This window comes from Ciconia boyciana, chromosome 7, assembly GCF_034638445.1.
Source record: "Ciconia boyciana chromosome 7, ASM3463844v1, whole genome shotgun sequence".
Classification (NCBI taxonomy): domain Eukaryota; kingdom Metazoa; phylum Chordata; class Aves; order Ciconiiformes; family Ciconiidae; genus Ciconia; species Ciconia boyciana.
The window spans coordinates 58,364,333-58,377,963 of NC_132940.1; the positions used below are offsets into that span (position 1 = coordinate 58,364,333).

General features: G+C 37.6%; 1 protein-coding gene across 4 annotated transcripts in view; it reads right to left on the minus strand.

Moving 5' to 3' along the window:
* Positions 1–13,631, minus strand: part of FXR1 (FMR1 autosomal homolog 1) — a 42,577-nt gene that overhangs the window by 26,858 nt on the left and 2,088 nt on the right. For all 4 annotated transcript variants that reach the window (XM_072866822.1, XM_072866821.1, XM_072866823.1 and 1 more), the window contains exons 2-3: positions 5,564–5,616; positions 1,286–1,379 (exon numbers count right to left, since the gene is read on the minus strand). In XM_072866822.1, the coding sequence (XP_072722923.1) occupies positions 1,286–1,379; positions 5,564–5,616 (147 nt within the window). The remainder of the gene's footprint in view (positions 1–1,285; positions 1,380–5,563; positions 5,617–13,631) is intronic.

A 13,631-nucleotide genomic window follows, 5' to 3' on the forward strand; every position in this document is an offset into this window, starting at 1 on the left:
ACAAAGCCAACAAATAGCATGTAGTTCAAATAAAATAACAGAAAAAAACAGCACCTATACTATATTATTAGATTACTAGCCCAAAACTATAAAAGTATCCTAAAGAAACTCACTACTTTGATTTTAAGGATGAGTAAAGGAAAAAGCAGAAGTTAAACTCATTACTAAATTACTAAAGATACTACAATTAGCTAGGAACAGAACATGCACCTTTTAATTTCCCGGTTTCATACATCATTTCTAATTAACACTGTTTCTCTGTAAAACAGTATAATTCACACAATTTCCTACCAAATTGTACCAGATATTTCATCTGGGTTAAAACTCTTGTTATCAGAAGAGCTTTATTACATCTTCACATCAAAACATTTCCAAGTTACATTACAGATCAAAAATGAAAATTACCTAGTTTTGTTTTTAATTCTGAAACACTCAGCTATTTTTAGAGAAAGTTTTAAAAAGTTTAAAAAGTTTAGTTTTAAGTAATCTAAGTTTTAGATTTTGAGAAAGTTCCATTAGTAGTTCTGTGAAAAAACTGAAACGTCACAGTTTCACTGAAAGCCTAATAAATCCATTACTAGAGTGTTGTGGTTTAGCTTCAGTATGCAATTAAGCACCACACAGCTGCTCACTCACCTTCCCCCCACCCCGGTGGGATGGGGGAGAGAATTAGAGGAGCAAAAGTAAGAGAACTCATGGGTTGAGATAAGAACAGTTTAATAATTGGAAAAAATATAGTACTACTACTACTAAATTGTAATGAAAAGGGAAACAAAAGAGAGTGAGAGAGGAACAAAACCCGGGGGTGGGGGGGGGGACGACGGGACGACACACACCAAACACAAGTGATACAACCACTCACCACCTGCCAACCGATTCCCAGCCAGTCCCTGAGCAGCCATCTCTACCCCCCAGCCAACTCCCCCCAGTTTATATACTAAGCATGATGTTACATGATATGGAATAGCCCTTTGGCCAGTTTGGGCCAACTGTCTTGGCTGTGCACCCGGCAGAGCATGGGAAGCTGAAAAGTCCTTGACTAGTGTAAACATTACTTAGCAACAACTGAAACATCAGTGTGTTATCAATATTATTCTCATACTAAATCCAAAACACAGCACTATACCAGCTACTAGGAAGAAAACTAACTCTATCCCAGATGAAACCAGGACAAAGAGACATGCTCCATTTCAAATTTTCACTTTGGTAATGTACTTACTATCACCATCACTGCCTTGAACAGACAATCAGTTATGTATCAGGGCATTCGTTAGGATAAACTCACCTCCACTTCATCTCCTTCACTAATTTCTTTCTTGATATCAGGGGGTGGTGGTAATCTCACTTCATTAAAGGGTACCTGGCGCTCTGGTTGCCAACTGAAAGTTGAAGAGACATTACACGTTATTTCCACAATTTTCCTGTTTTTTCTTAGTTTTATTTTTAGAACTCGGAGTTTAGTTAAAACTCACTCTTTCCATATAATCAGGTCTGTTTCTTCATTGTTAGAAAGCAAACCTTATAAGTAAAGGAACAAAATAATCCTGTCAAGATAAAAGTAATATCTGGGAAGATATTTAATGACAGAACAATTTTTAAATTAACTGAAAAATTTAACTTCACTGGCTTCACTAAATGGTGTTCATAAAAGCCCAGTGAAAAGATTATTAGATGATGTACTTACATTTCCACTGTTCAAGCCATAAAGCCTTCATACAGATGTAAGCTTATCTTTGCAGTCCACCATGGGGTTCATCCATTTCTTCACCTCATACTTAACATTTCAACTGCTTACCATCAATGTTTTAAGTATTCCAGGAAAATACTCTGCTCGTTAACAAAACTTTACATTTCTACCTACAAACTTGTTAACACTTCCCAATAAACGTCTGGCAAGCAGATTCAATTCAAAACGGACCTTTATATCTGTTTATCAATACCAATTATTACTAGGCATATAAAATTAAAATTTTACCTTCTTGTACAGAAAGGCTATTTGTTTTACTGTAGCTGGTTCTACAAAACATTTTACTTTAGAAGTGTATATTTTAGGTGCATTTTAGGAAGACTACTGGAGCAATTCACATCCTCTGCGTTCTCCTGAAATTCCTTTTCCTTCTACTCTGTCATAGAATACCATCAGCTGTTCCTCACTTTTTTCAGAAACTCAACTGAAGATTCTACACAGGTTGAAATAAAAACAGGGGAGAAAACACCCCCCAAAAACCTTATTAACTTAGAATATCTGAGAGACTTTGACAGTATCTGTCAAAGCATTCCAATGTCCACCATTTATGCCCATCTTAATCAAAGTTCACATCAGGTACAGACAGGATCCAGAACCAACTTGTAACAGTAAGGATTACTGCAAGTAATTTGTTTTGCTTATTTCTAATACATGCAGACAGAGCAGCCTAAGTTAGTGGAACAAGTCTCAGCATTAAGAGCAAAGAGCACTTCTGCAACTTTCTACAAGATAGATACATTTATGTTTTCTCTGAAAAGACAGCTTACGTTCAAGTACCTCACTTAGTAAAGATGTGAGGTATCCATATAGTTTTGCTCTAGCCATTATTATACACTTTATTTTTCTTTTAACTATAGTGGAACTTTGAAACACAAGAAAAACTCATGAAGATTACAGATAGCTTTTGTTTAAGTTGGAAGGTATTTTGGCCATAAAATGTTATTTAAATCTCATTCTATTTCTGAGAAATGGTGAAGGGGACTGGCAAAAATCACTTGCAATTCAATTGCCTTTATTGCAACTATAATGGTCACTAAACTCAGGGTGTGGGTTTTTCCTTCTCCTCCCCACCTTTGTGAAGTTATCGCTCTCAGAAATGCAAAGGCAAATACTAAGACTTGAAGACAAAACGCATTCCCTAAATTACAGGGTATATAAAATTTCAGTTTAGAAACAGTGTGAGCATAATAATCATAACTGAACAACAGGATCAAAAATGTTGCAAACTCAAATGAGGTGCTTAAAGTTCTCTTGAGAATTTCAACTGTGCATTGTAGTTAAAGAATCTAGCAATTGGGAGCTTACAGAAAGTTATAAACTGCTGATAATGAGATGCTATGATTGAAGAGACCTTGTATGTTCAATAAAATCCGCTTGAAGTTGCAGTAGGCGAGTTTTGGTTCCATCTCTAATCATCCAAAGGAACCCTATCCACTAGAAGCGGATGGGCCAATGACAACTTACCCTATTGGCTGCAAGATGTTTTGTTATTTTTTAATAAAACAGTGGAGAATTGCACAGAAGGCTCAGTTCTCAGAATATGAGGAGGCAAAGTTTTGATGGCAAAAAGTCCAAAATTGGAGCATCTCACTGGTGAAATGCAAAACCAGACGTTTTAAGAAATTATTTGTGACTGGCTAACAAATTACCTACTAAGAGGATCTGACAGAACTGACACCTAATAGTCAGAAAGATTATCCCAAATATCTGGCAGAAATTACAAAGAAGGGAGGTGCTTACTTCTTATGGCAGAGAAGTCTTTCTTTCAATATGGTTGCTTCAAACTCCAATGAGCCTATATGAAATTGCACCTCAAGATCCAATTTTCTGTCATACAGTAATAAAAGTTCCCAGTTCCTGAAGCTTCTACATTCATTCTCTGCCTCCTTACCTCCAAAAAATGTCTCTTAAAAGAATCAAGGATATCTGCCCAGAGATTAATTAGTGCTATGGCCACAAAATCATGATTAGCAGTCTGTGCTAGTACACCAACTTTGGGAACCTTACAATAGCTGTAGATAAAGACTGGTTAACAATAGCAGAAAATGCAAACTGACAATTTAGACTGCCTTCAGCGGAGTAGACGTGTTTACTTCGTTAGTGCTGATCACTATCACAACAGAATGATGCATTCAGGACAGGACACTCTAGCCAACTTTGGTTCTACTAAAGCCCTTATGAACTTACCTCAGTAAAAAGGGTAATAATTTATCAGATGTACATCACAGAATAATTTGACTAAAACTGTATGCACACCTCCTGATTAGACCTATTTTTAGTCAAGAAAACTCTTGACATATGTTGTAGCCCATCCTTTTTGGGACATGGCTGCTGCCACCAGACTTTCTGTAAAACACATGGATACTGAACACTAGAAATGTGTTTGCCAACAATGAGACCCCTGCTGTGAACCACAGGCACTTCCTTTAGCTTGGTTTCTGACATTAAAGTAAATGCTTTGAAGGCAAAGAGCCTCCTACCTTAAAGAAAAGTAATATGGATGTTGAATATGAAACTGAAGATTTGTCACATCTCCTCAGACCATGGATAGGATGAAGGATCCAATTTGATTTTTCTTTTTGTGGGTTATTGGGGGGGTGAGGGGGGTGTGCGTGTATGAAAACCTAGGAGACAGTAACAACTTCCATAACCACCTCACTAAGTGTTAGTACAAACTATGGTTGCCACCTCATCTTCTAACTATTTTTCATAAAAGAAGGCCTAGAAAACACAGGTTAGAAAGAAACAAAGACTGGACTTTGCAGGGTAAACTTCAGGACTAATCCCCCCCCCCCGATGTGTTTTTATACACAGGTATATACGTATACACACATACATGTGCACACATACATATACACATGCACACCCTAGGATTATATACTCAGGATTATAAAATACTGTTTATAATCACACACTTGCACGCTCCCTAGTACTGCCTTTACTACCCAGCAATCTTTCTTGAAGAAATGCTCAAAGACTAATCTACAGGTTGGTCTGGCAGAGTTTAATAACAATTTTCACATCAAAAGCTGACACATTTTTAGGATCTCCACCTAGCAACTGGAAGGGAAAAAGGATGTAGCTCCCAGAATATCTTAAATTGGCCCTGGAATCTCCCAGGTAATCCATGGTGTTATCAGTCTGAACGCTGAACAACAGGTATTCATTTGTACTTTACCATCCCATGGATTATCTTCAACTTGCCACTACAAGTCCCTAGTAGCACTGCCATGGTTATACATTAAATGAAGAGGGCCTCATGGGTAATTCTTTCTCCACATTTGCTTACAGATTTGCACTCTCTTCCACTAAAAAAAAATTGGGTCTTCAGACTGGATGTGTACATATATTTATTTTCTTAATAGTTAAAAAGAAAAATCAATCACCATCAGGATACTTCTATCTATTTTTCTCTGGTCGAGAACACTGATCAGCATTCCTCAGATTAGACATATAGAGAATTGTTTAATAGAAGTACTTCAGTATTTTCCATCTTTTTCTGCTTTAGTATAAGAGCATCAGCCCTCTGCCACTGATTATACTTTAATTAAGTTTGGCTATCACATCTGTGGGCATCACTAAAGATCCAAAAAAAGTAAAGGACTGTGTAACTGATGAGCCAAATTCTGATACAGGGATTCAAGAAAGTAATTCATGGAGACTGAACAGAATAGTGAGCCTGTACTTCTAGAATTATACCTTTCTAATGAAATCTACTTCCTCTTAATGTCAAAGCAACCAAACAAAAAAACACCACCAAAACCACAAAACCAAAACAACCTAATACTCAAATTATTTTTTTAATAAAATACTTACTTGTTTTCAAATACAACCGTGAGTGAGTCCTCGTGAACATCTTTGATAAATCCCTAAAACAAAAACATTTTTGTTGTAAGAATGCACATGAAATCAAAACAAGGCAGCAATTTCAATATAGCCTGAAACTAAGCCAAAGAGCAGATCACCACTAATACCATGGTTCCAATTCAGAAAAGTTCTAAGACACAATCCCACTGTTCGCATGAGGTTGCTGATATTCTCAGTTGTCTATTCTAAGAAATACATTGCACATGGATTGTTTCAAATGACTGCTCAAATCAGACCAGCACGTTTACAACTGAAAACTTACTATCAGAGTTTATTATTTTATCTACAGGTGTGCACAACCGTTTTATAGACCCAGGGCAATTAGTGCAACTCACAATACAATGACAAATAGCTGTGCATAGCACTATTTGCTTTATAGGTGTTCTTCTCAACACAAAACAGAATACCAAACAACTGTCCTTCAGAATGGTATGACAGCAAGTTTGGATAAAACTTGGCAATACAGGCTGCCATAGAGCTAGTTATGGTATCTCTTTCAAGGACCAAATTGAGGACTGCATAAGGTCAAATACCTGTAGGACCCTCACAGGAAACCAAAGAAAGAATACAATATTCCACATTTTTTCTGTCACATTACTATGATCTCAGGAACAATTGAGGGGAAACCCCACTTCGCCCTCTTTTTTTTTTTTGAAGAGCAACGGGCTTCTTTAGGGGGCACGGATTATGTCAAAAACCTAAAGACAAAGAACAACCTGAAAGATACAGTTGTACTCAAGTATCCACACAGAAATGAACTTCCTACATCTCTTGGTTAAGGAAGGCAGGCATGTTGCAAAAAAAGCAGATAAGGAGCAAGAAAGATCTTTCAAACTACTGCTTTTGCTATAGCCTGATATTTGCCCAAGCACAGGACATCAAGGGGGAACCTGCAGTTTTAAAGGAGTAAGAGTTGCATAGCTATGTTAAGAGAAGTTCCAGGAAATCTGCTGAATGGATTATATCCACTTAAGAAACCGCCAACTGAGGACGAAGGACATTTCAACTGTGCAAGGAGCAACTAGCCCACAGAGGTATTATGTGTCAGCTCAAGGAAAGACAAATGTTGACACAGGAGATCCCTCAATATAACGACAGACAGTAAAGGAGCCCATACTGACAGCTGGTTGCAAAGGGCCTACATAAAAAAAATCTCCTTTTACCTGAACTCGTACTTGGGCAATGCTGTGAAGGCATTTGCTCAAAACCTGCTTTTCTGCTCTCTGAGCTTCACTCAAAACCATCTGCCAGCAACACAGAAGACTGGTTCTAGCAGAAAGCATACTGATAATCCTGAACAAAGCAGGTCACCAGAAATCACCTCATTGAACCACCTAGTGTGCTCCTAATAAAATAAACCCTTTCAAAGGCCGTCCTGCCACTGCAAGGGAAGGAAGGCAAGTCTCTTTCTTTGAAAGGTAAGCAACTGAAACAGTTGGCAATAAAATACACCTGTAACCAGGGACTTTCAGTTTCAAGCAAGTTTCTGGACAGGTAAACTGGACAGGAATACTGAAGTTATGTCTGATGCAAAGAGCATACAAAATTTTACTGCCTGAAGCATGTGTTGGCTAACAACAGAGGTAAAGCAGAACTTTGACTAAATTTATGCTACCAGTGTCCCCTTTAAACACGCCCCAACATGGGGATGAATTAACATGGCATAGGGCACAGAAAATAAGAGTTGTTCTACTACAATTCCTTCAAACTCTATCTGGGGACGAAACACCCAAGTCACAGCACTGCACACTGAGTTCATGCAGTCCAACATTCTGCCGAATGACAACTTATCAACAGAAAGCAGTATTTACAGGAAGAGATTTAACTCCCTACTATGGACAGCCATTTATCTGCATTCCAAGAGTCTGTGATTCAGTATTAGTCTTTGCCTCATTATGCTGCTTTATTTCATAGCTGAACCTTATATCTTAATTTATGTTATTACATGCTCTCACAGTGCTCAACATGGGGGGGGGGGGGGGAGGGAATATGTATTTCATTTCTAAGGTCAGCCTATAGTAGCTAAAAATTTATTCTGCAGATCTGAATTAAGTTATCTTTCCTTTGTTAAAAACCAGAACTTCAGAATCAAGACAGATTCAAAACCAGGTACCATAAAACACCTGAAAAACTTTCAGAACATAATGCTCTCCAGAGTTTAGAAAATCCTGAATCCACTGACTAGCTGTAGTTTTCATTAATAAGACAAAATAACTGGAAAAAGGGAATGCCAACTGCATTGAACTTCCAGGATTTCCAACAATTAGTCCTTTACTAGGTAAAGTCTGGCCTTCTGTGTAATGGTACAAACAGGTTTAATATTCACAACTGATTTTCAAGCTAACATCCTGCTGAAGAATGGGAAAGCTGAAGTGGAACAGTAATGCAGAGATACAACTAGCAGCAGACTAACAGCTGACACTGCACAAACATCAGCTGCATAAACAGAAACACTGAACACCTTTTAATAAAACCTGAAGTACAAATTCCAATAAAGAATCTGTACATTTTACAACACCATGTGGGTTTCAGGAACTCCTTTGCACAAGGAAGTCTTTCAGTTCAAAGCATGCACACTGTTCTTCCCATACAAGAATATATTGCAGACTCATGGCTAGCAGACATGTATGCAGTAACTTGCTTGAAATTATCTGAATGGCATTCTCAAACTCTTTCACTCCACAGTATTTACATGAGAAACACTCAAAATCAAATACAATATTTATCACGTATGCACTTCAGGTCACAAACGGATGTATGTAAAACATTAAATAAAATTACATAATTATTTAATTATATTGTTGTGAGGCCTGAAAAAAGTCTGATCAGAGTCTAATTGTACAAACACAAGACTAATAGTGAAGGAGTAACATAAAAGTAAAAAATGCCAAGTACAATTCTTCCTACTATTATCAATTTCTCTATAGCTGTGGGGAAGAAACCACCTTTACAGTAACTGAAGCACAGCAGGCGATGAGATATCATAGATTGTATGATTCATTTGTAATACAACTAGAAATAATCAGAATTCAATATAGGTTTCAAATAAGTCTTATAAGAAATTGTTCCATTATTACCAAGAAACATGCCAAAAGTATAATCTAAACATTTGTTGAAAGTATAAATTCCTGCATACTACTTCCCTACCTACAACCCTGACCTTTACTATAAGCATTATCAGCTGTCACTTACAACTCCAAGATAAAAACAGAGAAATAGATTTCATGCATATCAGGATGCGATTCAGTGTAATTTTTCAAGAAGTATTCCAAGAGGCTAGAGATTTTTTTTTAAAAAAAGGTTTTAAAAAAACCTCTGACATTAATGTATTTGCAATACAAAGCAGATTTTTTTTTTACATTAAAAGTTATAATATTAAGTCCTATAAATTCACAAGGATTTCTTCAGAAAGGGCATGATGAACATAAAAGTAAATACCCTGGTTTTCAACTAGGAATTTTGAAGGAGTTCTTTATCAGTGAGGTAACCTACATAAATAGATTTGTACTCTAAGCTTGCACTAGTCATGTCTGATACTGTACCAAAAACATTTTCTACTAAATTAAGTAATGATGCATCATCTTAACTTTTGCTCAAATGAACAAGGTACTCCATTACTGATATTTAATTTAGCAGTGTTGCCTAAGATACATAATGCCAATATCCAAGTTTGAAGTGTTCTATGCTCCTTACACATCATTCCACGTATCCTCATTCCAAGCAGAGGTGATGAGGCAGAGCTAACAAGAGACCACCAAACACATCATCAATAGATATACTGGCATCAAAACCACAGAGTGATGAATTGTATTATCAGCAAGTAAGCTTACACATAACATTTGTGCGTTTTACACCACATACAAAACTGTGGAGGGCAGGAAGGGAAGAAAAATTGATGTGACTTCATCTTGCCAGACCTCTGATTCAGCCTGTCCAGATACGAGTGTCAGTCATTCAGTTTATGCTGTGAGCTGGATCTCTGGAAGCCCATGTATGCCCTGCTTGCTGCAGCGCAGCTCACGAGGCAGACAGGAGACTATACTGTACTACAGGCTATTAATGTCGTGCTGGCTCCCCAGGCACTTTGGTACAGACCTGTCTCTGCCACTCACTTGGCACAAGCCAGGCTCCCAACATTAGCACCTGTAAAATGAGTTGGTAATATCGCTAGGAGTCTTGCCTAGGTTTGGGATCAGAGATCCAGCAAATCTAACACAGGGCCACACCATGTTAAGTATGAACAAAAGGACAGGAAACGATGAACAGATCATTTGCCACCAAAATCACTACAGTTGAGACTTCTTCATCTCATAACACACACACTCTTTCCCTTTTACCTGGGTTTTGCCCATGGATTTAGGATTAAGATCTGCTGATAACATAAACGGATCAGGACTTACTGAAGTGCCCTTACAGTGAACTGTATGTGTCTGTATATATACACACACCTTTTTTTTTTTTTTAAAAATCCTATTCCAGACAAAGTCACAAAATCTGTGTAACAGGCAGATGTAATCCAAGTTCCCTCTTCACCCTTCTTTAAGTTCATCTGACCCCCAAGAAGGATAGTCCAATCTAAAAATGAGGTGCTGTTAGTTTAGCTGCAAACATTCTTTCCAGGGATAACCACTGTGTTGGCTTTTGAGTCACACATACCTGCAGACTAAAAACTATAATAAGATCACCTTACCCGCTGCTGAGCAAATTTCAAACAGTAAACGCTTTGGCATCTGGTACCATGGACTGTTTCTGAATCAGTGACATAAAGGTCAAGAAGCCTATATCCAATTACCAATCCTTTCACTCCTTTCAGAAGCAAGAACCATTAGTATTTTTAACTAACATTCATACACAACTGTTTCATGGAACAAATACATGAAATAATTATTACTAAGGGAAGTATCCCATGCTGGCGCCCCAGGAAATACAAAAGAAAAATCAAAGCAAACACAGGAAACTTGTAAATAATCAAATCACTGGACAAAAAAGACTGAACTTCATAAAGTATTATTTTCATTAGAAGTTATTAGCTGCACCTGCTTATACAAGGAATTAATAAACAAAAGCAGATCTAGCTTGCCACAAAACACAAGCATTACAAGCAGGTATCAGGCAAGAAAGACCCTGAACAATTACATAAATTTTAGCAACCACAGTTTAATCTATGACATTACTGCTTAGTTCCATTCACAATCATAATCATCAGATGTAAATTCAAGGGTCCTTACGACAGTTATGCAAGAACTTCAGCACTGAATCCCCTGGTTTAGGCTTATTCATGAAAGTCCAAGTGACTTCTTTCTTCATATGCATATTCCCAAAGGGCAAAACTTCTGAAAGACACCCTTCACTGATTACGTACATCAGCAATCAATAATCACTGCCTGTGGCACCTCCCTTTTATCAGCCCAAAAGGGCCAAGCAAATGGCTCGTCAACAGCAATAATGACTACAGATACTTCTTGCACCAGTCTACACAACTTTCCAGAGATTGGTAACAACTTTAGAATGTCTGAAATTTCCCACCCATTGAGGCTAGATATAATAAATAAATGCTGACCGTTATAAGACAGTTGAGATCTTTAAAGAAAAAAAAAAGTCACTCCAGTTACCATGTTTCCTGGTGTAGTAACTGGGTACAAACAGCTGTGTAAGCTATACTCTTAATGACAGTTTCCTATTTTAATAACCATGAAGCTAAAAACCATTCAGAAGAACTCTGAGTTGTTTTCAAAGCCACTAATTAAAAACTGTAAGAAAAATTAGAAAGCCATTATATTTTTTTATTGATGCATAAACTTTTTCTCACACAGAATTGCTCATCATGCTTTGACATTGTACATGTGGAGAAATGCTGTGTACTACTCTTTCATCATTTTTTCCCTTAACAATATTTTGGCTAGTCTCTACCTTGAGGTGCATGCCAACTCCTGCTACTAGCGCTTCTGGTCCTGTTACCAGAACAAATGCACCTCTTGAAGGAGGAACACACCAAGAAGGAAGCACTTTAGAACCTGTAAGTTAAAGGTTGAGTTTCATTCTAATTCACATTCTTATCTATTTCATGCCCTTGCATAATCTAACAGCTACTACTCTAGAACAGAAAGAGTGCAAGGGCATGTAACGCACCAGAGTCGGTTTTTCAGCACATATAAGTCCTTACAATGAAGAACGCAATGGATCTTTTAGAGTTATTCAGATGCCACTGCAGGATTCATGTAGAGGAAGTTATCTGGTGTTCAATTTACATACCTTGGTCTCATTTTATTGTAAGGACCAACCTATTTCATGTAAGTTGACATCTGAACTCATGAATAACGTGCAGAACCAGGGCTCTAGTTTGCATACAAGTGAGCATACACAGGCCAAGGGAGATACTGGATAAAACAGAAGCTTTTGTCCTGTTCTTGCCAAAAGCTGTGCAGACATCCTTCACAACTGGCAGGACCAGAGGCAATGGGCACGAACTGAAACATGGGAGTTTCTATATGAACATCAGGAAACACTTTTTTTTTTTTTACTGTGAGGGTGACTGAGCACAGGCACAGGTTGCCCAGGGAGGTTGTAGAGTCTCCATCCACAGAGAAATTCAAAAGCCATCTGGACATGGTCCTGTGCAACTGGCTTAGTTGGCCCTGCTTGAGCAGGGGTGTGTACCAGATGACCTCCCACAGTCTCTGCCAGCCTCAACCATCTGTAATTCTGTGAATTACTTAACGATCTTAATAACAGAGAATCATCATCCTGAAAACACTGCAGTCAGGCCAAGATGAGGCTGGGAGTATTCAACTTTCATTCTCTCAAACCCACTTAGAGCCCAAAGAAATCCAGATATTTTTGGCCATTTCACATAAAGTCTACTCTAATGTCCCAAAGATAAAAACTAACCTGCAATCTAGCACTCGCCTAGAAAGCATCAACTGTTCTCTCAGGAAGTCCTCACCACATCTCTAATATATGCAAACCCTTAACTAGTAGGGTTCATCAACCCTGTCCATTCTCCTCCCTGTTCCACAACACAAACCTAATCTTTTTTCAGAAGACCATGACCACTTTGAGCCCCATCAGTGCCATCTGTTCCCTAAAGACAATGGGTGCTCAGTATTATGATATATGCAAAGTCTTCTGAGCCGCAGGGAGTGGCTAAACATTGGCTCTGCTGTATACTGGTTGAGAACCTGGCATAAAATACAAAATAAATGCTGTCCTGTTCTCCAGATTCTATTACTTATTTACAGCAAAAGGGAAAAAAAGCATAAATTAGTTTGGAGATTTAGAAATAAAAGGTTACATTTAGATAATAATATTTTTGTACAGGACAGAGCATAAATAAAGTTTTATCTTGGGGTGTCTACCATAATCACAGTTACTGTCCATTGATTTATGCATCACAAAAAACATACTGACTTTTAATGTAGTTTAATAAAGAACATAATTTCCCGTACTAATTCATAGCAACCATAGTTTATACATATAAATACACATACAAATAATTCCCTGTTAAAACTGAATTTTACTAAAATGAAGAACAGTTATTAGAGGAACAAAAGAACCTGTAAAGAATATAATTTACCATGGCCATATCTCTAATAACTACTGAAAACCCCACTATAATGCTCCAACAGATTTAATCACTACATTTGTTCTACTACATCTAAGTGGCAGATATTAACAACTCATTAAAAAAATCTGTCATGTAATTGTTTACATAATAATTTTGGGTTTTATCTCTGTTGGCATAGCAGGATCCTTCTCATCTCATTTACCAGGAGGTACGCTGTGCTAATGAATCTGAATTCAGACTGTTCTGAGGGCAAATCTCAAATTTCATCCCAACTTACAAATTCTGGTTTTCTCTTCAGAAAATTTTTGCCACCTCCTATACAGTGACTCAGGGCTTAGACAAGATGAGCCTATTCCCATTATCTTACAAATGCTATTGTCAATACCATCAGTGTCCAAAATAGGATAATTTCTAAATGAGACTGACACACCTCCCTCCTTTGCTTCAGAAACT